This window comes from Gambusia affinis, linkage group LG13 (genome assembly GCF_019740435.1).
Source record: "Gambusia affinis linkage group LG13, SWU_Gaff_1.0, whole genome shotgun sequence".
Taxonomy (NCBI): Eukaryota; Metazoa; Chordata; class Actinopteri; order Cyprinodontiformes; family Poeciliidae; genus Gambusia; species Gambusia affinis.
Window position 1 is genome coordinate 17,274,211 of NC_057880.1, and position 26,610 is coordinate 17,300,820.

The 26,610-nt window shown below is 37.4% G+C and overlaps 1 protein-coding gene across 2 annotated transcripts; it reads left to right on the forward strand.

Moving 5' to 3' along the window:
- Nucleotides 1-25,758, forward strand: psme4a (proteasome activator subunit 4a). 2 transcript variants are annotated; one of them, XM_044136554.1, is made up of 48 exons: nucleotides 1-684; nucleotides 2,246-2,386; nucleotides 2,936-3,052; nucleotides 3,824-3,880; nucleotides 5,129-5,173; nucleotides 6,424-6,573; nucleotides 7,187-7,250; nucleotides 7,338-7,412; nucleotides 7,776-7,898; nucleotides 7,985-8,077; nucleotides 9,802-10,067; nucleotides 10,165-10,351; nucleotides 10,474-10,563; nucleotides 10,660-10,724; nucleotides 10,953-11,103; nucleotides 11,820-11,918; nucleotides 12,007-12,076; nucleotides 12,177-12,244; nucleotides 12,342-12,557; nucleotides 12,868-13,025; nucleotides 13,101-13,196; nucleotides 13,333-13,388; nucleotides 13,478-13,534; nucleotides 13,647-13,702; nucleotides 13,918-14,016; nucleotides 14,161-14,223; nucleotides 14,835-14,930; nucleotides 15,060-15,191; nucleotides 15,292-15,501; nucleotides 16,315-16,451; nucleotides 16,941-16,994; nucleotides 17,078-17,207; nucleotides 17,297-17,387; nucleotides 17,479-17,632; nucleotides 17,753-17,822; nucleotides 17,894-18,019; nucleotides 18,104-18,256; nucleotides 18,833-18,937; nucleotides 19,028-19,119; nucleotides 20,093-20,224; nucleotides 20,335-20,543; nucleotides 20,700-20,785; nucleotides 20,891-21,019; nucleotides 21,997-22,152; nucleotides 23,915-24,077; nucleotides 24,167-24,300; nucleotides 24,393-24,533; nucleotides 24,712-25,758. In XM_044136554.1, the coding sequence occupies exons 1-47, from the start codon at nucleotides 488-490 to the stop codon at nucleotides 24,525-24,527; spliced, it is 5,553 nt and encodes a 1,850-aa protein (XP_043992489.1). In that variant the 5' UTR covers nucleotides 1-487; the 3' UTR covers nucleotides 24,528-24,533; nucleotides 24,712-25,758. The 2 variants fall into 2 exon arrangements, with proteins under 2 accessions (XP_043992489.1, XP_043992490.1); XM_044136555.1 differs by lacking the exon at nucleotides 3,824-3,880.
- The last annotated feature ends 852 nt before the right edge of the window (nucleotides 25,759-26,610 follow it).

Below are 26,610 nucleotides of genomic sequence, written 5' to 3' on the forward strand. Positions count from 1 at the left end.
AGCGAGCTTTCGTCTGCAGTGAGCTTTGCGGTAGTTGGATGAATCAGTTGACGTTGACAGACCTTGGGATATGACAGTGCTTTTGTAGTACAGAGCTAACTTTAGCTAGACGGTTAGCTTGGTAACAGGGTTTTGGTATTACGTTGCTTGAACGGGAGAAAACCCGGTGACGGGGCGTTTTATTTTTCTTAACGTTGTGTTTTCAGTAACATTTATATCTTTTTTAAAATGACGCCGGTAGTGTTGTGTTTTTCAAGGGAGCTGGTTTAACTTATGATACATGACAAGCTAGCGTGTCATCAACTTGTGAATCTCCTAACTTGGTACTGTACGGGCAACAACAACCTCACTTTTCAGCCGGTAAAGTAGCTACTGGGGAGCCGATAGACATTATTTAACCGGGTAGCAAACCAACGTGCTCCGAAAAACTGACCGAAGGGAAGAGAAATTGCTAGCATAACGAAGCTAGCCGGTTGGAAGTTCTAAAATGAAGAAGGCACAGTCAGACACATTAGGTTTTGTTCCTCAAAAAGACATCGTATACAACAAACTTTTACCGTACGCGGACAGACTAGATGATGAATCCAGTGAGATTTTGAGCAGAATAAAGGGGAACTTGGGCCGAGCTGTACAGCTAAGAGAAATATGGCCCGGTGTGTTATTTTGGACAAGAAAACTTTCAACGTAAGTATCGCACAAATATTACAGTCGTGTTTTTTCTCTTAACTATGTTTTCTTTAATGACATCTAGGGATGCCGGTAGTCTTATAACTGACAAATAAATAGTTTGCAGCATGCATGTGGTTGTTTGATAGATGTAACGTTTACACTAATTCTGATCTTTGATCGACTTCAAATTGTTTATTTTGCTATACAACTTTAGAAGTAGTCACTTTGTAGCATGGCGTTCTTTTATGACTTCTAAAATGTCACTCAGCGCTGAATTCCCAATAAAGAAAATTTGTTCTATGCGTCTGATTAGGATACTTACCGGTTTCATAATCAGGGTTGGGACTGTTACACACTCTACATGACCCAGTCTAGAGGTACTAGGTCATTGTGGCTTTCGCTGTACTTTTAGATCATTTATTCTTCGGGTCATTACTTTTTGAATCACCCATAAGGATGACCTCTCACCCAACTGAATGTTGACTTGTAGGCTTCATTTGAAACTTCCCCACATGGTTCCATCCAAAATAAACAAAGCTTTCAATTTGCAGCGTCATCATGGTGGGAAGACAACATCTTTTGACTCTTAAACTCGCTTTTCCTTTTATGATATGTTAATAGTTTACCAGTCAATTACATCAAAGCAAATATTTGCTAAATATTCATACATTTCTAACTTTTGCATTTTCATCTTTTAGGCAAGGAATCCAAATTTTATCAGAAAATATAGCATGTAAACAGGTATAAGCCAGTATAAATTTTCATGGCACAATAACCTAAACTTAAATATACCAAAGATTTTCAGTGCATTGATGTTTCAACTAAACTAGATTGAAACATTAATATTTTACATTTATTTATTATTTATTTATTATTATTATTCAAATGTTTAAATTTGAATAAACAAATTCAAAAATGTCTTTGGTAAGCATTGTTTTTCATTGCTTTTATGTGCTTACTGTCGAGTGTATTACACTTTTATTTGTTGTTACACTCTCTAGAAAGTAACACAAGTATATTCAGTTGGGACTTACAACATTTTTTCACTGCTGTTGTTGGCATGCTGGTCAGTTCTTGTCACCTGCCATTATTAAACAGCTTTACCTTTAGAGGAGTAATGTGTGACAGTCTTCTATTTTCCACATTTTGGGGTTACTTTGATGGGGACAGATTTTTTTCTTTCTTGTAAGCGAGGGAAAAGTATAATAGCCCTTCGATAGCCAGCTGACCAGCAGTGTGCAGCAACAGGTTGGGGAAGGGCAGTGATGTGTTACTCTATGCTATACACAGTTGGAGAAATCCCTGATCACTTTAGCAGTTTATACTGCAGCTCACAAAAACCAGAGTTTTACATCAGATTGATTTATTTTATTTTTTTTACTGAGCTCTCATTTGGTTTTCTGTTTAGTTGATTATTTTATATAGTGGCATAGTCATTTGTTAGTTATTAAAATCTTATTTTTTTGAGTGGATTTTTAAAATTTGCACACAATTTTAATTTGGATGTCACGCTTGAGTTGTCTAACAATCTGTTAAAAGTTAAAGTAATTATTTCTAATTTGTCTTTTGTCTAAAGGTACATGAGACTTTATGGACGGAAATTCAGCAAAGAAGACCATGTGCTGTTCATCAAGTTGCTGTACGAGCTAGTGACGATCCCCGAGCTGGAGATCAGCATGATGCAAGGCCTCGCTCGCCTACTTATCAACCTTCTCAAGTAAGAATGGACACAGAGCCAGGAGATCTGGACAAAATCACAATGAAACTTTCTCAACAAGCAATATGTTTATGGAACATTAACTGTTTAAAAGTGCAAATATGTTTTATTAAATCAAAATACAATGCAAGTTAAGTCTATTGTGCTATTTGCAATCTTTTCTCCATTTGAGGAAGGTATCTAAATCGTGGCCTTGCATAGTTCCTGTTAGGTCATATATGCTGTCTGTCTTATTGAATTTTACGACCTACCTTTATAATTATTGTTGAGTTTTTCATTTTCAGTGAATTGTCCAAATTGGTTTATTTCCCAGCACTAAATTGGTGCCATCTGTTTTTAGACAAATGCGCATGTTCTTCTCTCCTTTTGATTTCATAGTGAATATAATTTTGAATATATTTTCTTCTATGATTTTCATCGTAATTACAATGTAATCACAATAAGAGCTGTTAGCACAACAAAGATGATACATGCTGAAATCTATGTCCAAATTTTGAACCATTATATGTATCACCTGATATTGTTATAAATGTTTCATTGATCTGACAGAAAAAAAGAGCTGCTGTCCAGGGAGGACCTTGAGCTGCCGTGGAGACCGTTGTATGAGCTGCACGACCGGATTCTGTTCTCAAAGACAGAACATCTGGGACTTAACTGGTTTCCTAAGTATGCATCAGTTCAGTGATTAGTTAGTTGTCATTAAAAAGTTCTTTAAAAAATAGGTAAGATTGGATTTTAAAGATGTTTTGCCATCTGTCAAAGTAGCAAAAAATTACAAGGTACCGTTTTTATTTTTAGACTTTGATTCTGCATTAGGTAACCAGTCTCATTAAAATCTCACTGTAATCTTTTTTTCTTAGCAACTTCTTTCAGTTCTATAATTTATTTTTTAAATTGAGCTGTAATCTTTTTTTAGCTACTTAATGCATTGATAAATATGCTTATATTTTAAGATTAGAACTTTCATAAACAAATCTTTTCATACCCAGATTCATTATTTAGCCATTTGAATAAAGAGCAATTGTTTTCCTTAATTGGGTCAAATGAATGGCAGCAACTGGATTATGTTTTCCCAGAGATTCCTTCCTAAGCCTTGTACAATGATCAGTTTTTACTATGAAGCCTGGATTTCACATTGTTTTTTGAGAAGCATCAGTTTTGAATCATTTTATGAAATATTCTTTAGATGGGCTCTGTGGCAAGCAGTGCGAGGTGCTCTTTTATGGTGCTATGGGAACATTGTATGATTTTGATAAACTACTGAAGAAGCTAAGTGCTTTAGCTGATTGCTTGTTTACACCTTCCAAAAAAACTAAATTACACTAATCTACAAAAAAAAAAAAAACAGATTACTCTCATCTCTCTCTGTTTTGAGCAATTTGCTCCCTGTCATGTGCTCCAATTGTTCTTTATGCCTTTGTCTTCTTTTACATCCAGTTCTCCATCCCCTCGTTCTTCTGCTAAACACGTAATGTTAAAACTGGTTCAGAGGTGGTAAGAACAATACTTCTTTGTGTGTTATTTTGAAATTTTACTTTACAAATTGCTGGATGTTGCTATGTAGATGCTGCATGCAAAAATAAAACCCAAGGCACCATATTTGCAGTTTATTATAAAGATAAAAACATTCATCAATGTTAACATTTCACTCATATTGGAGACTGTCGCACTGCAGCTAACATGTTTTATTTTTATCTGTCCTCTTGAATAGTCTTTTAGAGAATTTTAGGAACTTTTTTCTAGGATTTTCTCTAAAGTCTCTTTAGGTTTTAAAAAGACTACAATGATGTAATGCAACAAAATATGGAATACAATGCAGTTTATGGCACATTATGGAACTTTAATGATGAGTAAAGATCTGCTAATTTCCATTTTGATAGTTTTTCTGGTTTGCTTTATATGTCTTAAAGCATTAATCTCCTAAGACAAGAAATGTGCTGCATGAAATAGTTTTGAATCTAGAAAATGAGTGCTGGTGCCTATCTCCAGCTAAAGTTGCGGGCGAGAGGCAGGGTACACCCTGGACAGGTCGCCTTGTTTTTTATTATTTTATACCTAATTTCAGTCAGTCGTAGGAACATTGACTGATCCCCATCTCTGAGTTATTGATTGGTGCATCTAGAGATAACATAACCTTGCCATGTGAACACATAATGATTGTGTGTGTTCTGTCAGGTCACATACGCTCTGCTAGCTTGCAGTGAATTTTGCTATTCCTGCTTTACTAAACATGTTCTGGATTTGCTTAGTTGCCCAGGTTATTATCTATATTACTCGAATGACCTTGGGACACAGTATATGTCAGAAAGTGAGGTAATTTGAATCAAACACTTGTCACATTGTTTAGTTCAGAATCCGTACGTAAGTGGTTGAGTAGTTCCAAACGTTGAATTTGCATTATTTCTGTTCTTTAATGTAGGCATTTTAATACTACTGCACACACATTCATATTCAAGTCACCCTATGAAACACATGTCTTGTTAGCAATAGGCTATAAAATGGCATAAGTTGTGTGATGGTTGAACATCATCTTCTGTATGTCTTTAATTGCATTAATTATGTTTAATTAGTTTATTCTATATTATTCTTTCAAAATCTTGATTAGATGTGATTTAATTTATTGGGGGGATTTTTGTGCATGTAATAAAATTTGAATTACATTTGTGTGGTGAAAGAAGCTTTACTAACAGCAGTGCTACAGTGAGAAGTTAATAACATCTGTTTTGTTTTCTTTCATTTTAGCTCAGTGGAAAGCGTGTTAAAAACACTGGTGAAAAACTGCAGACCGTAAGTCCATTTCAAATATCTTTATCATCTTACAGGTTTTTTGTATGGGTTGGTTAAGGGGTGAATTTAAAGGTTGATGAGGTAATTTCAACAAACTGTGTTATGTTGCTAAATGGAGTCTTATGGAATTAGTCTCGAACTTGGTTTCTTGTGTTGTCAACAGCAAGTCCAGAGCTGTGTCCATGCAGGTATCTTAGGCAAGCTGTGGGACTCGTACCTTAGTTTGCATTACCGGAGGAAGATAAGCCTATTACCTCACCTAATTCTGTCTTCAGTTAGAGTTCCTGTTACTGCGAGAAGACAGAGTCTTTTTGTTGTGTGCTGGTCAGACTCTTGGGATCAGTAGTTAGTCGGGGAAAGAGCCTAAATTTAATGTTAAGTGAAGAAGATCACTGAATTTAAACACTTGGTAATGTTAAAAAATTTTACCATGGAATACCCTATAGTCCCATACTGAACTGCTAGAAATTGCCGTATTGTTCAACCACATATGCTTCATTTTTCATGCAGACATAATGTGACCAGAAACATACAGGGAACCTGCAATACTATGGCCTTGTTGGTGATTCAGTGTCACCAGAAAGTATTCACACTTTTATGTTGGGAAAGACCAAGTGAAGAAACTGTCAAAACATTGTTGTAATAAAAAATAATCTAAATACTTAAATCTAATATCCATGTAAGTATTCATGATAGTTGAGGTCAGTTACATGTGATTCCTATAAATTGAATTGTGGCGATTTCACTTGATTGAACATGATTTTGAGTGGAACACTCTTGTAAGGTCTCAGCTGTCTGCACATTAAAGTAGAAGTCAAGAAAGAAATTAAAAAAAATTTCTCTAAACCTCTAGAGAGGAGATTTTGTCAGAGATTTTGCTGCTAGAGGTACTTTACCAGAAATATTAAGCTATTGGTTTGAATAAATATTACAGCTATCATTATGAATCATGTTGTGTTTAATCTTTGAGATAACAGTCTCAAAACTGTTTTGGTGGAAGTGTAGCAAAATGTTGAAAGTGATTTCTTTCCATGCTACTTTCTGCTGGCTCTGGGGGTCAGTTGATTCATAACACTTGCCTTCTTTCTGTTTAATATTTAGGATCTCTTTGTATTCTTGTTTAAAAGAGCACAATCTTTACTCAATACCTCATTCATATCATTTTGAATTACGCCTTCTTTTCCCTGCCTATTTTTAATTGTTAGATTGTAACAAAAATAATTCTGATTTTGATTTCTTTATTTCTTCAGGTACTTCTCAGAGAGTGCTACACAGGAGATGCTGGAGGAGTGGAGGCCTCTCCTTTGTCCCTTCGATGTCACCATGCAGAGAGCAATCAGCTACTTTGAGCTTTTCTTACCCACAACTCTGCCTCCTATGCTGCATGATAAGGGGTTTAAGTAAGAAACATCTCACCCCCTCCTACTTATAAATGAGATAATGGAGATATTGTTTGTGTCTGAATTTTGTTTATCTTAGTTCAAAAAGACTGTTAATATATTTTGAATCGGTTAAATAAAAAAAAAGTGAGTGAATGAATATAGTGACATGCTTGCTGTTCTTGGTCAGTTATGTCAGCCATTTACAAAGGCTGCTGATTCAGACGTCATGATAGCTGCTTCAGCCTGGCAAGGATAAAGGAATAAGTGTTTATGTGAAAACGCCATATCCAATTTTAAGCCATTGAGATGAGAGCCATAAAAAGATCCAAGGCCCAGTTTGTTGTTTTCATAAACAAACAGACTAAAATTTAATACATTTTTTGGCTTGACCAAATCTTTTTTCACATTCAAAAAATGTTATATTACTGCATGATAGTTTTGAAGTTGCATTATTTATTTATGATTCATTTAATCTTAGTAATACCAGGGAAGCATCTTGGATAGTAACCCTAAATTATTAAAGGTTCTAGTAAGTCATAAATATACTTTATTATGTTTTATTCTATAAAGTGTGTACTTTGTATTCATAAGCATTCAATTATCTCATATTAATATTTGCTTGTTTTCACAGGTTGTGGTTCGATGAGCTGATTAACTTATGGGTGTCGGTGCAAAATCTCCCAAGCTGGGAAATTGTGAGTAGATTCACAGTTTTAAAATGCTCCTGATGTGCAGTAGGAAGCTTCTAGGTTGTTTTTGTAACACAGTCTGTACATTTACAGCACCTGGTCAATCTGTTTGCTCGCTTGGCCAATGACAACATCGGCTACATTGACTGGGACCCTTACATTCCCAAGGTTTGCTACATTTCTTTACCACTTTCTTTATCTACCCGTTAGCGTACCGAGGTCTTGTTTTGGTAAATCTGTTGTGTGCTCACATCTGTTTATGTGATTTGCGTGCCATTGCATTTGCTGTTTGTCCTAGAAACAAACTATCGAGTTTCCCTCTGGAATTTACAACTCAACTGAGATGGAGAGTGACTTGCATCATGTTTGCTTCCTCTGAATAACAGCAGTTTGTGCAACAGATGAACATTAATATCCCTGACCTATTCAGTGCAGTTATATCATGTGCTTTTGATCTGTTTCGCAATGAACTAGTCTAAATCAAAGTAATGTACCAAGAAGGTTAAAGTTGTTTCCACCCAACTGTTTTAGATTTTCACAAGAATTTTGAGGAGCTTAAATCTTCCTGTTGGGACAAGTCAGATGATGGTTCCGCGATACGTCACAAATGCCTACGATATCAGCCATGTGGTGCTTTGGGTTTCATCCCTCCTGGTTAGATCACAAGCCAATTCATCATGCTAATATTCCTGTTTTTATTCCACACTGTTTTTAATTGATTTTTGCTGTGGCAATTTCAGGGAGGACCCAGCAGACAGACTCAAGCACAGCTCAGTGGCCTTTTCAACAGCATCACCTCCTTCTTCCACCCATCAAACCATGGCCGCTGGTTGGTGAGTCACAGTGTATTTCTCGTCAAAGGCTGTAAAACTGAAAACGTCTCGAGAACAAAAACAGCCGTAATTTGTGCATCGGAAAAACTATAATTGAACTTTCACAGTATTTTGATATTTTACAACAAAAGACATCAAAGTATTTTATTGGGATTTTATATGATTGATCAACACTCCAAACTGCATGAATGCACTTCTGTGTCACTAATTTTTACCTTTTGCAAAAATTCCTTAAGTTCAATTTGATTGGATGTTGCTCTAATTTTACAATTTGATCTAGCTCTGGACTTTGACTGAACCATTCCCACACATCATGATGCTGCCCCCACCATATATTACACCCCCAACTTTTTGGACTTTTCAAGTCAAAAAATTTGAATTTGACAACATGTTTGCTGTGTCCCCTACATTGCTTGTGACACAGAACAGCAATTACTTGATTCTTGCTACTCTTCCAAACAAACAGGATTTATTGATTAAACAAGTAGAAGTTGTTCTACCAACAGTCCTTCCTCAGTTACCTTGAGTCTTTTAGCTGCTTCTGTGATTAATGGTTTTCTGCCCCAGTTTGTCGAATTACTTTGACCTCCATGTTTGGGTAGGTTTGCGTCTGCACAATACTGTCTCCATTTTTGGATGATGGATTGAACAGTGTTAAGTGAGTCAGTGCTCGGTGCCATTGTTAAAGCGTGGGTTATTGTTTAAAACTCAGTACCTGACATGTCTGCTGTGCTCCTTGGTTTTCGTGATACTGTTTGTTCACTAATGTTTAACAAACTCTGAGTCTTTCACTGAACTCCTGGATTTATTCTGAGAATTATAAATTATATTTACGGCTATCATATTTAATTGGTCTGCATTCAAATGCATTCCACATTTTTCCAATTTTTATTTGTCTAATCATTTTTAAAACTCGTATCAATTTCCTTTCACTTAACAGTCATCAATCACATAAAATCCCAAGGCACTGGATATAATTTTGGGAATCACCGTTTTTGAGAATGCCAGTTACTAGCTAACCAGTAATTTACAAACCAAAGGAGTGAAATTTGTGTCTTTTTACTCTTTAAGTAAATTATTTCTGAAATTTGTTTTAACTTCCTGCATCATGGAATAATGACGGGGCACATTGTACTCATGGAAGGCTTTTCGGGCCTGTTTACCGTCTAGGTTTACATCGCTCATAAATAAGAGCAGGACACGTGGGAGAGACGGCAGCAGAGTTATTAAAGGTCACTGGCAGCGCGGCCACATGCCTTTCTGTTTTGAGGATCCCTTGCACTAGATATGAAGCTGCACAGACTGCAATGTGCTTTCGTACACAAACCTTTATTCTTTGCCAAGGCAATGAGTTCTGTCTATTTGAGGCTGTTGCTTTGGTGTGTGAAATTTTCCGCTACCTAACTCTAGCTTTTGATGTTATATGTAAACAAAGGGTTAAAACTAAGCAAGAGAAACATACAGGCTCAATTTCTGGATGTCCCTTTTGAAACTCTTTTTTTTTTTTTTTACTAAAATGCTGCCATTTTAGTTTGCACCAAAGACATAAGGAACAAGATAAAACTGTTCACAGTATATTTGTTTTTGTTTGTATGTCATCTGTGTCTCTAGATACTCCATGTGACACCCTACACCTTTTCATGTGCAAACAAAGGCCTGTTGTCTGCCTCTGTCTCCCCTTTGTCATGTATTTGTCTTTCTGTCCTTTTTGTCCTCGCGTCCAGATGAAGCTCATGAAGCTGCTTCAGCGTCTCCCGGCCAGCGTGGTTCGGAGGCTTCACCGGGAGCGCTACAGAAAGCCCTCGTGGCTGACCCCGATCCCAGACACTCACAAGCTCACCGAGGAGGATATCACAGAGTTTGTACAGAGCATGATGCAGCCAGTTCTGCTGGCCATGTTCAGCAAGACGGGCAGTCTGGACGCAGCCCAGGCCCTGCAGAACCTAGCTCTGATGCGCCCTGAGTTAGTCATCCCCCCTGTGCTTGAGAAGTGAGTTTGTGCTGTGCATTTGAATTGTCCTGGTGTAAAATGAGCCACAGATTAAAATATAAACAAATGACTGATTTTTTTTTTCTTTTCTCTGTAGAACATATCCTGCTCTGGAGACTTTGACTGAGCCCCACCAGCTGACAGCCACTCTGAGCTGCATGATTGGTGTAGCACGTAGCCTAGTGTCAGGTGGGCAACGCTTTCCTGAGGGACCCACTCACATGCTGCCCCTGCTCATGAGAGCACTGCCCGGTGTGGACCCCAATGACTTCAGCAAGTGCATGGTGCGTTCCATGGCTCATTTATCTTCTTTCTGCTTTCTTGCTTTACTTTTCTAGTTTTCTTTTTTGGGAGCTTGGGGGTAAAATGCATACAACTGACCAAAACGTCTACCATTTTTCTTCAGATCACATTCCAATTCATTGCTACATTTGTGACTCTTGTGCCTTTGGTGGATTGTTCGTCTGCCCTACATGAAAGAACTGATTTGACTGAGGTAAATTATCACAACTTTGCACCAGTAAATCATAAGTAAATCAGTGATGCTCTCCGATGGTTGCAAAAACTTGACATGGTTTGTGTGACCTGTTAGGTGGAAAGGGAGATGTGCTCTGCCTCTGCTGAGTTTGAGGACTTTGTGCTTCAGTTCATGGACAGGTAAAGCATTTAAAAAAATAGTCTGCATTTTAGAACCAAATACATCAGCCTTTGTTTCAGAAAGGATGACTATAAGATGACTGCTTGAGCCTTTCTCATCTCTAGATGACAAGAGTAGTTGGATGTTGCATTTACTGCAGAATTCAGAGACAGTTTGTATCTCTGCTTTGTTAAGAACGGGTAAAACATGCCAGTCAGTTTGCTCAATTTGTTTTTCTTTTCATACAGATGCTTTGCCCTGATAGACAGCAGCACTCTGGAACAAACCCGAGAGGAAACAGAAACTGAGAAAATGACTCATTTGGAGAGTCTAGTAGAGCTTGGACTGTCCTCAACCTTTAGCACCATCCTCACGCAGTGCTCCTTGGACATTTTCAAGGCAAGTTTTCTGGATTCTGGTTTGAGGTAGAGTCCACTGCCATGTGCCTCCAAATGACATGGCCCATAAGTATTTCAGTAGCATTTCGGAAAGGTTACATATTTTAACATTTTATCTTTGTAAACATGTATTGATTAAAACTCAGCCTCCAGGTGTAATTTTTCTCATGTTGGCTCCCTTCCCAAGTGTTACTTGACCTCTGTTCTGTTTTATATTTTATACAAATATTTAATGTTGCATGACAATATTACATGCTATTCTAACAGTGTCTATTTTTTAAAATTTATTTTGTATTTATTTATTTTAAATCTCAACGCTTCATGTTGCCATTGTTATATTTTTAATCTAAAGTTGCATCTAGAGCTTTAGGAAAGAGTTTTTCAGAACTGTCTTTGATATCTATCTTACCATTTTTAAGATAATAAATAAATTACACATGTCTAATAATGCTAAGATATTAAATTGTGTACTTAACTTTAATGTCCCTGTCCTTTTACAGATCTTGGAAATGTAGTGTATAACTTAATATATGCTTCAAAATTCTTCAACTCAACTATAATAACAAGAAACAATTAAAGAATAAAAGATAGTCTGAAATTTGATGTCATTTTAACAAAACTGGCCAAATTTTATAGATATATATGTTTTTTAATTAACTAATTTGTGCTTATTCTAATTATGACTGTAGGATACATTTGTCATCTTTTCATTTCCAGGTGGCTTTGGAAAAGGTTTTTAATTTTGCCACCACCAACATCTTTGAGACACGCGTAGCTGGAAGAATGGTGGCCGACATTTGTCGAGCTGCTGCCAAGGTAAGTCTTACTAATTCATTCCCTCCTTGTCGTCCAAAAGCACCTTCTCTTCTGCTTAAACCTCATCAAAAACTTCTGAACTTTTCAGTGTCACCCTGCAGAGTCGCTCAAAGTGTTTGTTCCACACTGCTGCAATGCCATAAACCAGATTGCTGTCAGTAAGTCCATAAAACACACAGAAGGCGTAAAGAGTTTGCAGATATACTACTCATTATTTCCCTGTTAGCTCCTTGTTGATTAACTTATTTTTATAAACAGATGAGGAAGTGCTGAACGAGGAAGAGCTTGATAAGGAGTTTCTATGGAATCTGCAGCTGCTGTCTGAGGTAAATTAACTCACTAAATGTCATATTTCCTCATTACTTAAAATCTTCTGCTGCAACAATGATTTTTCTGTTGTTTTTTTCCCCAAACAAACTTCAGGTAACTCGCGTGGACGGTGACAAGCTCATCCCCTATCGCTCTGACCTGGTCCAGATTTTGCAGTTGACCCTTCACCTCAAGTGTAAACAGGGCTACATACTAGCCTGCAACCTGTTGCACCACATCCTGCGCTCCACTGCCCTCATATACCCCACAGAGTACTGTAGCGTGCCTGGAGGCTTCCACCAGCCAGTCTGTGACTACCTTCCCATCAAGGTATCTTTGTGTAGTGCTAAATGTTAACTCTAAATGTCATTAGCTTTATCAAATTTGTTTAAGCTGAAATATAAAGAAGTTTTTTCAGCTTCAAAATGTGTTGCTCCTAACAATTATTCCATCTGATGGTAAAGTTTGATTATAAGTAGTAATTCAAAAAGGAATAGATGCATTTAAATTGTACTTTCTGTTTGAAAAACAAAAAACTTTGCTTTTTTACCCTTTAAGTCTCTTAAAATCCTTTCTTTAATTGACAAATTAGATGTCTTGCTTTTTGTGTTTCATTTTTATCTCTTTTGTTTGCTTGTAGGACTGGGGTCGGCCTGGAGATTTGTGGAACCTGGATATCCGGTGGCACGTCCCGAGTGTTGAAGAAATCTCATTGGCTTTCTATCTGCTGGACCTGCTTCTTCAGCCTGAACTCCAGCGCCTGCAGAGATTTTCAAAAGGAGAACAGGAAATGAGCAGGTGAGAAAAGCTCAGTGTTGTTTCCCTCATTTTTATTTTTGTCATCAGAAGTGTTGATGGTCTTGTGTTTTCCAGAGACGACGTGCTGCAAAGCCTCACTATTGTTCAGCACTGTCTCCTGGGAGCAGGAAGTCTGATGGCGCCACTGAAAGGAGAGCCAATTCCTAACCTGTGAGCGATCATATTTGTATATCTAAGTACATTATTACACATTTATTCATAATAAACTTTACTCTTAAGGAATTTTTTTTTTTTTTCCGTAATCTGTGGAAAACATGCAGTTAACAATCCTCTATTTTTTCCTCAGAGTTCACAGCCTGGTGAATCTGGATGAGACTACCCTTTACACGGGAATGGATTATGGTAAATCACCATCTCACAAAAATTAAAGGATAGATTTCCCAACAGAAATTTGAGTTTATTCTTAACCTGTCAATTCTCTGTATCTGTAGATAAGTCCAGAGAGAACTACAGAGATGCAATTTGTAACGTCATGAAAGAACTCCTGCGTTAGTATTCACCAATCTGCTATTTTACTACAGCTACTGCTGTATTTTTTTTCAGTCATGACATTTATGGGGGATTTATTCATCTATTTATTTATTTTTGCTCTATTTGCAGATTATATTTTGGAGCACTCTGAGGATGACACAAAGTCTCTCTTCTCCATCATCAAGGTGGGCAGGAAGTAAAATAGATTTGAGTTTTTTAAGCTTGTAAACTTTATTTAGTTTATTTTTTCCGCACATGAAAAAATGTCTTGGGTGTATTTTGTTTCACATAAAGTGAGCCATTATTTGCCATCTTAAATTGCATTTGTTTTTCAAGAACTTGTTTTTATGTTGTACATGACTGCTGTAGTAACTTAGAACGTTTCTGATTTTCTTTTCAGATCATCAGTGATCTCCTACACTTCAAAGGTTCTCACAAACATGAATTTGACTCACGCTGGAAAAGCTTCAATCTTGTGAAAAAATCTATGGAAAACAGAGTAAGTGTCTAGGTTTTGCTTGTTTGTTCCATGTAACACTTCTAATTTAGAGGAGGTCTTAACAACACAGTTATAGCATCAGAGACGTTAGAGTTAGAGTTATGGACACTGGCTGGTGAGTCTAACATGTTGTTGTATCTGCAGCTTCATGGTAAAAAGCAGCACATCAGAGCTCTGCTCATTGACAGAGTCATGCTCCAACATGAGGTAAGTCCCACAGGGAAATGTTACTTCTGTAAATGGAATGATGTCAGAGAAGTTGGGTTGTTGGTGTTAGATTTTGCTACTTTTCCAGGTCTCGATTTTGTTTTATTAGAGAACACCAAACTTATATTCACATTGCTCTATCATTTGCAAAAGTCTCTGACTCGTGACAATACATTTAAAGTAGTCAGAATGATTCGGTATGCGTTTTCTTCCAACTTAATTTAATGGGAGTTTTCAATCAGAAAATTCAAAACTTTAGAAAAGTGTCTAGATTTTATCAAAGCAGAATATCATCCTTGAGGCTTTTCACAAACGTTTCCTGTCTGAATTCTGACTCGCTGTCTGAAAGCAGAAAAATAAAATGTCTCCTACTAAAAGAAGATTTCTATGTGGTTTTTGACTTTTCATGACACAGTGAAAACAGCAACAGAAGCAGTGACAAAAACACACACCACAATGCAATATGAATCAGTCATTAACATATCATTTTATAGGTGACACTTTCTAGCACCATTAAGCATTTTTTTACTTAAACTACTTTTAAATTCAAATAGTTATCAGCAGCTTATTAATGTGTTTTTGCATGCAACTTTAAATGGTTGTTCTTTTAGCTGAGGAAACTGACAGTGGAGGGATGCCAGTATAGAACCACTCACCAGGAGCTGATGAAAGACTTGCTGAGGCTCTCCACAAGCACATACAGCCAGGTGAGTTTTGCAGGGTTTTCTTTTTTTCTTCTTTTACAAAGTATTACGTTTAATTTAATTTAATGGTCCTTTTTTAGGAAATAAATTCCCATTTTATTACACTAAATTAGAACTTTCAATGCTTTCCAGATTCGCAGCAGAGCTCAAAGTGTGTTGTTCACGGCACTGGGGACCTACAATTTCTGCTGCAGGGACCTGATCCCACATGTCCTCGAGTTTCTCAACCCAGACAACAGCCGTGTCACTCAGCAGCAGTTCAAAGTATGGCCATCCTCTCTGTAGCACAGAAGCTCCCAAGCAAATTGTTTACCATGGTATTTTTAGAGAATAATAATCTATGTTATAACTCTATATGTTCCAGGGGGCTTTGTACTGTCTGCTTGGAAATCATAGTGGAGTGTGTCTGGCTAATCTACACGACTGGGAGTGCATTGCTCTCACTTGGCCTGGGATTGTACGTTCTGGCCTCAGCTCAGCCATGTCTCTTGAGAAACCTTCCATCGTACGACTTTTTGATGACCTTGCTGATAAAATCCATCGGCAGTACGAGACCATCGGCATCGACTTCTCTGTGAGTTCCTGCACTGGGTTAAAACCAGCATGCCACACCAAGGAATTCGGACGTCAGTGCGGTCTGGTTCTGCTTTTTCTGAATGTATTTATTCATCTCAAAAGAATTGGTTTTGCTACTGGCGAGTCATGCTGAAAATATTGACATTTTCAGGCATTTTTGAGACATACCATTTGATAACCTTTGAAATCTGAAACATGTTGACGTGATAGTTTTATCATTCATCATGATTTATATATGTATTTTTTTATCCCTGGAATTTATCTGTAAGTGGATGGTAGAACTGCACAATATACTGAATCATAGTCTTCATTGTGATGTCAGGGAATGCTAATTACTTTTTGGATTCAACATTTGGTAGCACAGTGTATCTCAGGTGTCATGCATTTATAGTCTCCATATAGACAATGCATTTGACCAGATGGATGAGCTCCAACTCCCCTTAATGAAGGCATTTGATCTATATTTTCGGTGGCTAAAATGCTAAGCTCACTGAGGACATTATGTAATTGTAAAGAAAGAAAAGAGTCTGAAAAATGTGGGTTAATGATATAAATATTGAAATTGCAATTCTCAGCCATATTATTGGGATTATCAATCAGCCCTAGTGCATCGCAAAACTTAAAAGATCTTCCTGTTTAAGCAAAGGCTGTAACATCGTAAAGTCTGGAGGGCATTTGAGAATCATAAAGGTGTCTGTGGTCGAGTGCTTTGGACTGTGCTTTGTGCAGCATATCACTCCTTTCTTTAGGTTGTTAGAATTGTGCTAATATAAACAGACTATCTCTGACATGATCTTTTTGGTCCCTTTAGATCCCAGAGGAGTGCTGTGCTGTGGCAAAACTGCTAATGACAACAGGAAGTCCGTTCCCTAATGAATCTGTGCCGTCTGAGGAGGAATCAGAGGAGGGTCTGAAACGACAGAAGCTCAAAAACTCTGAGGCTGTTGAGTAAGTTTCGCTCCCAACGGTTCAATAACCCTCAACACCCACAGCTTGTTGAGATATATAATCTAAACTAGACTTGCACCAGCCATTTTTTGTGTAAATCTTAGACCTGTCTATTCTAACTTTAATCAGATTTTTTAACAGTGGTTGTTTCCAACCTTCCTGTTGGAAATACTGATTTAGTACCAAATTCAGCGTATTCCCTAGAGAATGTTTAACCTTACATTAATACAGAGATATTCATAAGACTTCCAATATTTTCAACTTTAAAATTGTTCTTAATAGAAAGAGGATGAAACTTGAAAGACCAACAGATTCCAGGTCTCTACTAGTCTTCCTCCAAATTTGAAAAGTATCAGTTAGAACAGCCAATATGCCTCTGTTTAAGAAAAAATAAAATTTCCTTTTCAGCAGCTAAAGAAGTTGTTTTACACAGTTAAGGATTCATTTTCCTCATATCAATGGGAAACTAACTCTATCATTTTTTTGCAGAAAGTACAAAGATCTCATTGGAGATTTGATAGATTGTCTCAGCAACAGAAACCTGTAGGTTGTTCTAATCTATTTTGAATAAATTTCTTCATATTACATTATTGCTGCCAATAACACTCGGCTCTTTATTGCTGTAGGCCCTGGAAGTTTGAGCACATTTCAATCGGTTTTCTGTCGTTGCTGCTGCGAGACGACCACCAGCTTCCTCCTGCTGCTGTCACATTCTTCGTGAAAAGTCTCAACCACGATTCCCTCTACGTCCGCAAGGTGGGGCACACACTGAGAAGTCATGTAGAAACTGTATGTAGTGCCATCTTATAAAGCATTGTTTGAAATATTTTATTATTCTCCATTAGGTGGCAATATCAGCTGTGGCTGGAATCATGAAACAAATAAAGAGACCTCATAAGAAAGTCCCAGTCAGCCCAAAAGAGATGTCCAAGTACTGTAAGTGTATTCTTGTCTAGTTTCCTTTTGCATATTGTTTTAAATCTTGACTTTGTTCAGTCAATTTAAAAATCAGCATTTTTTTTGCTAGGTGAGACGGTGGAGTTTGGTAGGATTGCAGCAGGAGACCGTCCAGACAACCAGTGGCTCCAGTATAACAGCAGCAACCTGCCACGCAAACAGGAAGAGTGGGAGCAATGTGTGTTTGTGGAAAAGACGCATTGGGGTTACTACTGCTGGCCAAGGTTCCTGATTTAATGACAATATTTCTCTGTTCTGTTCAACTCTGTCATTTTTTAAAATTCCTGGCTCTTTTTCAATCAAACCATTCATATTCACTATTTTGAATCATATTTGATCTTTAGAAAAATGCTGATCTATGCACCTGTAGAGGAGCAGCCCACACAGAATCTGAGCAGAGAAGAAATGACTGAGGTTTGTGCACTAAAACAACATCTACAGGTCACGTTATTGTCATTACTAAAAGTTTATGCTCTTCTCTCCAGCGGGAGCTGATCATCTTTGACCATTTCACCGACCCAGTGTTTATCAACCAGTTTATTGAGTTTCTCTCTCTGGAGGATCGAAAAGGCAAAGACAAGTTCAGCCCTCGCAGGTTCTGCTTGTTCAAGGTGAGACCCGAAGCAAACAGCTGGGTTGGAAAGCAAAGCCGAAAACACAAACACAAATTTTTCCTCTGTCTCTTGATCTTCCAGGGATTGTTCAGAAACTTTGGAGATGCCTTTCTGCCCGTGCTGCAGCCGCATATGGAAAGGCTGGTGTCAGATTCGCATGAGAGCAAGCAGCGCTGCGTTGCTGAGATCATCTCTGGACTGATACGAGGCTGTAAACACTGGAGCTTTTCAAAGGTATATTTATAAATTCCCATGTTTGTTTTCCTGTTCTTGACTCTCTGCAAGAGGGGTCTGCAACTTGCATGTGGCTCTTTAGACCTTCCACTGTTATCCTTAAAACTTTGGTCAAAAATGCTAAAGGACTGAACAATTTTATAATGGATGAAAGTAATATAAAAATGCTAGCCTTAGGTGTTTTTTTCCTCTGTTTTTATGCATTATATTCATAAAATTTCTACAAAGATGGACAGTAAAAGTGCCAGGATTTTTTTAAGGAAGCATTTCTTTTCGTCAGACATTTGCAAATCTGTTTTTTTGATTTGTTTTTGTCTTTTACCTAGTTTGCATAAAAATTTAATGTCTCGTTGTTTTAATTTACTAAACCAAAAATAAAATTGGTGTACTCATAATTTAAAAATCTGAACAAATTTCCTACAACAGGAACAAAAAGGAGCTATTTTGTTTGGAGAGATTTAGTTTCATTAGACTGAAGCTAAAAATGGCTTTTATGGTTGTAAAGGTCAGTGACTCTTGCTCTGTGGTGTGTTTTCGTTTCATTTCTATAACAATGCAAATGTGTTCTGTCGGCAGGTTGAGAGCCTTTGGGAGCTGCTGTGTCCTTTGCTTCGTACTGCGTTGTCAAACATCACTATAGAAACCTATGCAGATTGGGGTACCTGCATCGCCACAGCCTGTGTAAGGCCTTTTTGCTCAAATGATCCTGTAACGCTTTCTCTTATGTTCAACTTGAGTTGCTTAAGTTGACTGTTTTTTTGGCTCTGACAGGAGAGCAGAGACCCACGCAAGCTTCATCGGCTGTTCGAGATGCTCATGGAATCTCCTGTCAATGGAGAGGGGGGCTCTTTTGTCGATGCCTGGTGAGTACAAAGACATCAGCTGTGCGGTGCTGCAGGATGTCATGTGACATGAGCCTCTCCCCGCACCAATAGAGAGCTGCTGAATAGAAAATAATTAGAGAGGCTTAATACTGCTAAAGGGGAGCTGTTTAGCTGAAATGCTCAGACAGATGGCAGGTAGACATAAAGAATAGTGGTGTGTAGTTTTAGGAACAGCAAAGCTAAAAATAAGTTGGTGTTGGAGTAAGGAACACAGAAAACTGCAGACATTGAAGCAGGAAAAGATGCATTTCAGGAGGTGGAGAGTCCATGTTTCTGTTGCACAATTCTCTCTCTTGGATCAATTTGGAGACACTATTCTGTGCTCCTTTGATTTACAAATTGGGCTACTGTAAAGATTTTCATTTTGAGTTTCTTAAAAAACATAGTTGAAAAGTTACAAATATTTCCTAAAGTAGCTGCAGATTTGTTATTTTATGAACCTTTGTCATTCGCTTTGACATCGCTTGCTGTGGTATAATCAGCTGTTCCTCAAGTTCTTGTTTGTGGTGTTTTAAAATACTTCAGTTTTACACAATCTGCATATCATAAGGCTTTTTTCTAAGTCCCATTCCTTCCCAGGCATCATCTTGTATTTCTTGTTTTGAAACATCTTTTAAATGATGCTGTGTGAACCATAAACTATATGCACATAATAAAGATAAAATCTCCTCCTTAGCTTCTGATATTTGATATTTTAACTGGGAGGTTTATCATTGTATTGAAATGTATGTTGTCTTGTAGGAATCTACATTTTTGTTTTCATTTTGTTTAATATTTCAAAAACCGAATTCTAGTTTCTCCACTTCTGTTTTCCTGTACTAAATTGCTTGTGACTAAATTTCCTGCTTGAATAAATGAATAACATTTTATTACATTCACCAAGCAGTAATGCTGTTTCTCTCTCTGATGTTGCTGAGCCAAACAAACTGTGAGAGTTCTCCTGTGTCTCCAGTCGTCTCTACGTGCTGCAGGGTGGACTTGCCCAGCAGGAGTGGCGTGTTCCTGAACTTTTGCACAGATTGCTTCAATATCTGGAGCCCAAACTCACACAAGTGTACAAGAATGTACGGGAACGTATCGGGAGGTGGGTGATTTTCTTTTTTGCGTTTTTGCTTCTATCAACTCATAGTAAAAATAGCATTTCATATATTCACATGTTAATCTCATTACATTTCTACTTTGTTGTCTTTCCAGCGTCCTCACATACATCTTCATGATTGATGTCAACTTGCCTTTCACTCAGCCAACCTCCTCACCGCGCATCTCAGACTTCACGAAGCGGATCCTGTTGAAGCTCAAACCTCTGACCGAGGGAGACGAGGAAATTCAGAACCATGTGATTGAGGAGAATGAGGTGGAGGAGCAGGACGAACGAACACAAGCAATAAAGTTACTAAAAACAGGTGAGTTTATTCGTCACATAAACTGTTCGCTCTCACCGAAAGATGCAAAACATTTAGGACCTTACAGCAACAGAAAATGTATTTAGTTATGATAAACTCCAACCAACATTCAGAACAGTTGGACATTATCTCAGTTTTAATTTTACATTTCTACAGTACTCAAGTGGTTAATTGCAAGTGCTGGACGCTCTTTTACCACGGCCGTCCCAGAACAACTACAGCTGCTTCCTCTCCTCTTCAAGGTAGAATACAACCTTATTTACACCTTTGACCTTTTAGCATCATCCAGGTTTTATTCTCACGAATATGTGCACCACAGAATAAATGGTCTCTGTTCTGTATCCCAGATTGCTCCAGTTGAAAACGATGACAGCTATGACGAACTGAAGAGGGATGCAAAGACCTGCCTATCTCTGATGTCTCAGGGCCTCCTCTACACAGATCAAATCCCCTTGGTTCTCAGTGTCCTAAAAGAGGCGAGTCATCTGGAAGCTAAAACTGTTACTCCACGTCTTGCACGTTTAAAGAAATTGTTCAGGATTTTTCTCCATTTAGGCCTTGCTAAAATGTTACAGACATTTAATATCATAAACGCTGTAGATGAGTGTTCATTAATTGAATTCCAGACAAATCAGACTTCTGCTAATTTAAAATATCTCCAATCTATCAAATGCTGAGTCGTAGCACTAATTAATTAACCTTCAGATTATCATATGAGCGTTGAGCTGTTAATCATAAAGAAGCTGGCAATCATTTACATAATGGAGGTAGGAGGTGGTGGATCACCAGTGATCTTCCTATGTGAAACTGCAAAACAAACCTGCAGTGCTTCTTGTCCAAAGTTTTGTTTTTTTACAAACAAACAAAAGTTGTTTTTTTTTATTTTATTTGAAGACAGTTAATCTGACATTCTTTTCTAAGTATGTTTTACACAAGAAGATCATTGATCATATTTCCCTTTCACCCACAAATGATGTTAATAACCAGCCTACTGCTTAGATTTACCAGAAGTTCACTTTGATCTTGATTCCTCTCACACTAACCTTGAGGGCTAAATAATTTGGTTTAATGTCTAATGAAAATGCCCAGAGTTATCTGCTGTGGGTAATATATCAATCACTTGTATTTCTTAACAGATTCTCACTTCACACATCCTCAACAATCTATCTAGGCCTTTTTTTAGCTTCTTTTTTTAAAGAACTACAACCATTTTAAAACATACAAAATTAAAAAGTGAGACTAAAGTATGTCTTGAAGATTCATTTTGGGTTTTGCCAGCTCTTTCTTGCAAAAATTAATATTGTGATACAAGCAGGTGATGAAGTGCATCTTGTAGTTCCTCGACTGCAAAGAACCTGATCTTAACTGGGCAGCAATCCAGTACATCCATTGTTCCTCTTGTGAAACAAAGGCTCGAATTATCTTATTAACATAGTCTGTTGTTTTGTTCCAGATTGCTGGTAGCAGCTCTTGGCACGCCCGCTACACGGTGCTCACTTACCTCCAGATCATGGTTTTTTACAACCTGTTCACATTCATGAGTGACCAGAAAGCAGTGAAAGACGTGCGGGTCCTGGTGATAGAACTCCTGGAGGATGAGCAGCTTGAGGTAAAAAAAAAAAAATCAAATAAAAACTGTCATCAATTATAAAGATAAAAGTCATTCATCCTGTCACCAAACATATGTTGTGATTATAAGAACAATCACAAAGCTTTTGGCCGGTGCATGTTTGTTTATGCTAGCAGACACTTGCCGTGTCTTTCAGCTTTACTGTAGTGATTCAGCATTCTGCTCCCGGTTCTTTACTCCCCCCTCCCCAGTCTTCTTTCTGTTTCTATGGAAACCAGTGGCTGCAGTAATCTGTTGCTATGGAGATATTGTTCACAATTTGATGGAGGACAAGAGGGAGAGGAAAAGGAACAGAGACAAAGAAAGTGTGTCTGCGTGTGAGTGGGCAGGGGTTGAAACTAACCATTTTATTTGACCTTATAAACTAACCTGCGCCTCACTTATGGACCTGAGCTATTTATGATGCTTTTGATAATAAATTACCTAAAAATGTCACCTCACAACAACACCGTTAAGAACACATTGATCTTTTATTTCTGCGTTTGTTTGAGAATTTTTACTGCACAATGTACAACGGTTCACTTGGCCTAAATGACAGAGGAGTACCTTCACTCACTGGTTTGCTCCAGTTGCCAAACTGGTGGCCACCTCTAGCCACTGGGCACAAACCATTTTTCATCAAATTGTTTGCTGTTTGTTTTTTGTTTGTTTTTTTGCTGTTTTGCAGCCTTTTTTACTTTATTTGTGTTTTAAGTAGCAGTGGTTTTCAACAGGGAAATTTAAAGAAGCAGAATTTTATTTGTTTGACAGCATTTAAGTTATTGTATAATTTTGAAAATACATTAGGAATCTTCAATTTGTTTTTCTCCAGCATTTTAAGAAATTAAAGCATCATTGAAAGGTGTTATTTTAGTGATTTCATTCAAACTTTGAAACTTGTAGATTCATTACTCAATTCAATTATTCAATAGTTATGATGATTATTGCTTGCATTTTTTGAGAAAATTAGAATATTACCTAATAAAGCAGCTTCTTAGTAGAGGAAAGCAGAAATTTCTCTACATTTTTCTGTAGACGCCTGCATTGTCTTTGGCATTGACAAAATACTGTCGATCAATGCAAGCAAACAACATGAAAAAAGACAACATAGTGGTTAAGTCTGTGTTTGTTGGCTGCTTCCTTTTAAATATGTCCCCCAAACTCCTAAATGGGCTTTACTTCACAATCCATTAAAACCAACACTCATCCTTTGTGGATGTGCTTTTTTTTTCCACCACACTTTTTCTCCTTCCACTTAGCTTCTCATTATGTTTAGATACAGCAATCTGACTATTGGGCTTCTTCCACAATCACTGTCCACTGTCAGCTGGACTTTAATGACAACAGTCTTTCTCATGGATGAGGAAATCATAACATTTCTGTGTTAATGTTCATATTCATTGCCTAATATTAAAATATCCATAGAAACAGAATTTTTTATTTTCATTTGCTTTAACCCATGATCATCAATATTAACCCATAATCATCAATATTAACAGAAATAAATGTATGAAATGTAACACTTAGTGTAAAATAATCTATATACAGGTTTTACTTTTTGAAAGTAATTGCTGAAATAACCTTTTTTTTCCCATTATATATTGCCAACCATTTGTATGGCACAAATGTTGCATGTTATTGGTGAATGCTAGGAAACAAAGGCGTTCTTTGTATTTGGTCCCAAGACATGAACATTGTATTTGCTGCTACTTTTCAGTGAAGCAATTTATAAAAACTTCATGATCCTTCCTCCCTATTCTAGGTGCGAGAAATGGCTGCCACCACTCTGAGTGGCTTCCTTCAGTGCAACTTCCTGTCCATGGATGCCCCCATGCAGGCACATTTTGAGGCTCTCTGCAAGACACGTTTGCCCAAGAAGAAGAAAAGGGAGCTCAGCCTTGTTGTGGACACCATCCCCTCTGCTGGTACACAATTCATCAGAATAGTTGGTTGGATTTTTTCCCTTGAAATTCCTGAGACTTACTGTACGATCCATTTCGGTGCGTCTTTGCAGACCTTGTGCGCCGCCATGCGGGCGTTCTGGGTTTGAGCGCTTGTATTCTCTCCAGCCCTTATGATGTTCCAACTTGGATGCCCCAGCTGTTGATGGATCTGAGTGCCCACCTTAATGACACCCAACCCATTGAAGTATGTCTCTTTTTCTTTTTTTTTTTCTTGATAGTCACCCCATTGACCACCAACAAAAATAACCAGAACTATTGTTTTTTTGTATTTTTCAGATGACTGTGAAGAAAACTCTGTCAAACTTCAGACGGACTCATCATGACAACTGGCAGCAACACAAGCAGCAGTTCACAGATGATCAGTTGTTGGTCCTCACCGACCTGCTGGTCTCCCCCTGTTATTATGCCTGAAACCTGGTGAAGCACTTTAATTTTGAAGATTTGTTTAAATATTAATTGCTCAAAGTGCTTGCACGGAAATTGAAAAAAGCTTTTCATTACTACATAGAGCAAAATGAAACAGCTTTAGATTATCAATACAGTAGTCAGCTACTTAAGCTTTTCTTACAGTTGTTTGTGCTTCTGTATGTTTTAGTACGATCCCAGACTACACAAACACCAGCCTGCACTGGAGGGGAGCCCCTCGTTCCTGAAGGATTCACAAACATTTACGTGGAGCCCGGAAGAAGAAAAGCGACCAGCACATGGAAAGTGCATCGCAGCTCTCAGAATGACGAAAAATATTGTGTATTTATGTATCTAGCATCTCTACATTTCTTCTATACTTAATATTTAAGGATCAATCGTGACAGGGAGGAATGACCTGCAGTTTGTAACATTACTGTACAGATTTTGTTTTTTCCTTTCTGGCTTGTGAATCCTGCATGTACACAGGCATGTGTGCGCGTGTGTTCACAGGATGCTTGATGACATCTGCTTGTAAGACACAACATTTCTCAGGATTATATCCCAAGTATCCACTCTGAGCCAACACAATGTCCAGTGCAGGAGATCGTCTTTACTATGTTCTGGCTGTGATGTGTTTGCTGCAAGCCGCAGAGATTTAACTATGATTCGGTGGTCTCTTGAATTTCCAACACACAATGTTTGTGTGATTGTTTAATCTATATATGAGTATATGCATCATGTATGTGTATATATCATGGTATAGAAAATATGCACAAACTTGTCTATTTATTGACTTTTTTTTGAAATGCTGAGTTTTATTTTATTTTTTTCCATAGTTTTCATTTAAACGTATGTAGACAACTGATATGTTTGCCTATTTTCATTTTAAGGGAGAGAGCAATCTGCCCGCTGCTGTTCTGTGTGATGCGTTTGCTGTGAGGACCCAACCATTGTGTGATCACTGTGTCAACAGTCTCAGTGCAAGAGAAAAAAGCCAAATTTGCCTGTCCATGAAAGGACCCTTTCCCTCAGATATATTTAACATTTTCTGAAAATTTGAAATTACGTCAAGTTACTTTGGTTAGTGTCAGTTTTTCTTTTTTTCCCTCTGACTTGAAACCAGTTAAAACATCAAAACATTTAGTACCTCACAAATAGTGTAGTGCCAAAACTGCAGTGATTTTTCTTTTTTTAGACTTTCTCGGATAATAATAAACTGTTTGTAACAAAAAGAGCACTTGTGAAATTTTCTTGATGTCCTACAACAAGCCAAACCCGGATTGAATATTTTCTTTATTCTCCTTGACTTTAGAAGTACTTATTTCTATTCACAATAAACTAATGTAAAGTAACAATGGTTAGTCTACAGCTGTAGTTCTCAAACTGTGATGCATGAAGTATTACTAAGTTACAAAATTATTATTATTTGCAAGGTGAAGCTTAATTGAACTGTGATGCAGAGCTACTAACACTTAAGACAGCTGAGACGTTCAAGCACATTTATCATGGCCTCATTGGAAAACTCAAAGAGAACCAACAGCTGGGAATAAGTGCTATTGGTTTGTAAGAGCTGGAAATTGTCATTTGCAACTATTCAAATCGACTCCTAGTTTCTCATTTAAAAATCCAGTGGGATTTGCCAAATGACATGCTTAGTGACCAGGCCACCTACTAAATGCTAATATTTTTCCTCTATATTTTGTACTTTCAAACTCTTAACATGTTCACCAACAGGTTTTATAGTACCTATAACCAATTTTTCTCTATGACTATCACATTTAATTAAAGTCGTTTATTATATTTTACAGTTGTAACAGACCTATGACTTTTCTAATATTTGTTAATATTTCAAACTTACAGCTTGAAAATTGTAAGTTTTTGGCGAGGATGGAAAGTATAATTTACATTTTGCAACGGCATAAGAGCATAAAATTATAGTACGTAAACACAATTGTTGAAATTTCTGGATTACTAAAAATCTAATAAAAAATCAAGGCTGCAATTGTAGCTACATTTGTAACCTTGATATGCCTCCATTTTTTTCTATTCAACTTTCTGTTAATATTTCTGTACTTAGCATTGTGTT

Excerpts from the sequence above, each read along its gene's own strand:
- psme4a (XM_044136554.1), top strand. The coding sequence starts at position 488 with ATGAAGAAGGCACAGTCAGACACATTAGGTTTTGTTCCTCAAAAAGAC. Across the intron at positions 10,725-10,952 it reads GTGCTTCAGTTCATGGACAG|ATGCTTTGCCCTGATAGACA; the intron begins GTAAAGCATTTA and ends CTTTTCATACAG. Across the intron at positions 21,020-21,996 it reads TTCTCAGTGTCCTAAAAGAG|ATTGCTGGTAGCAGCTCTTG; the intron begins GCGAGTCATCTG and ends GTTTTGTTCCAG.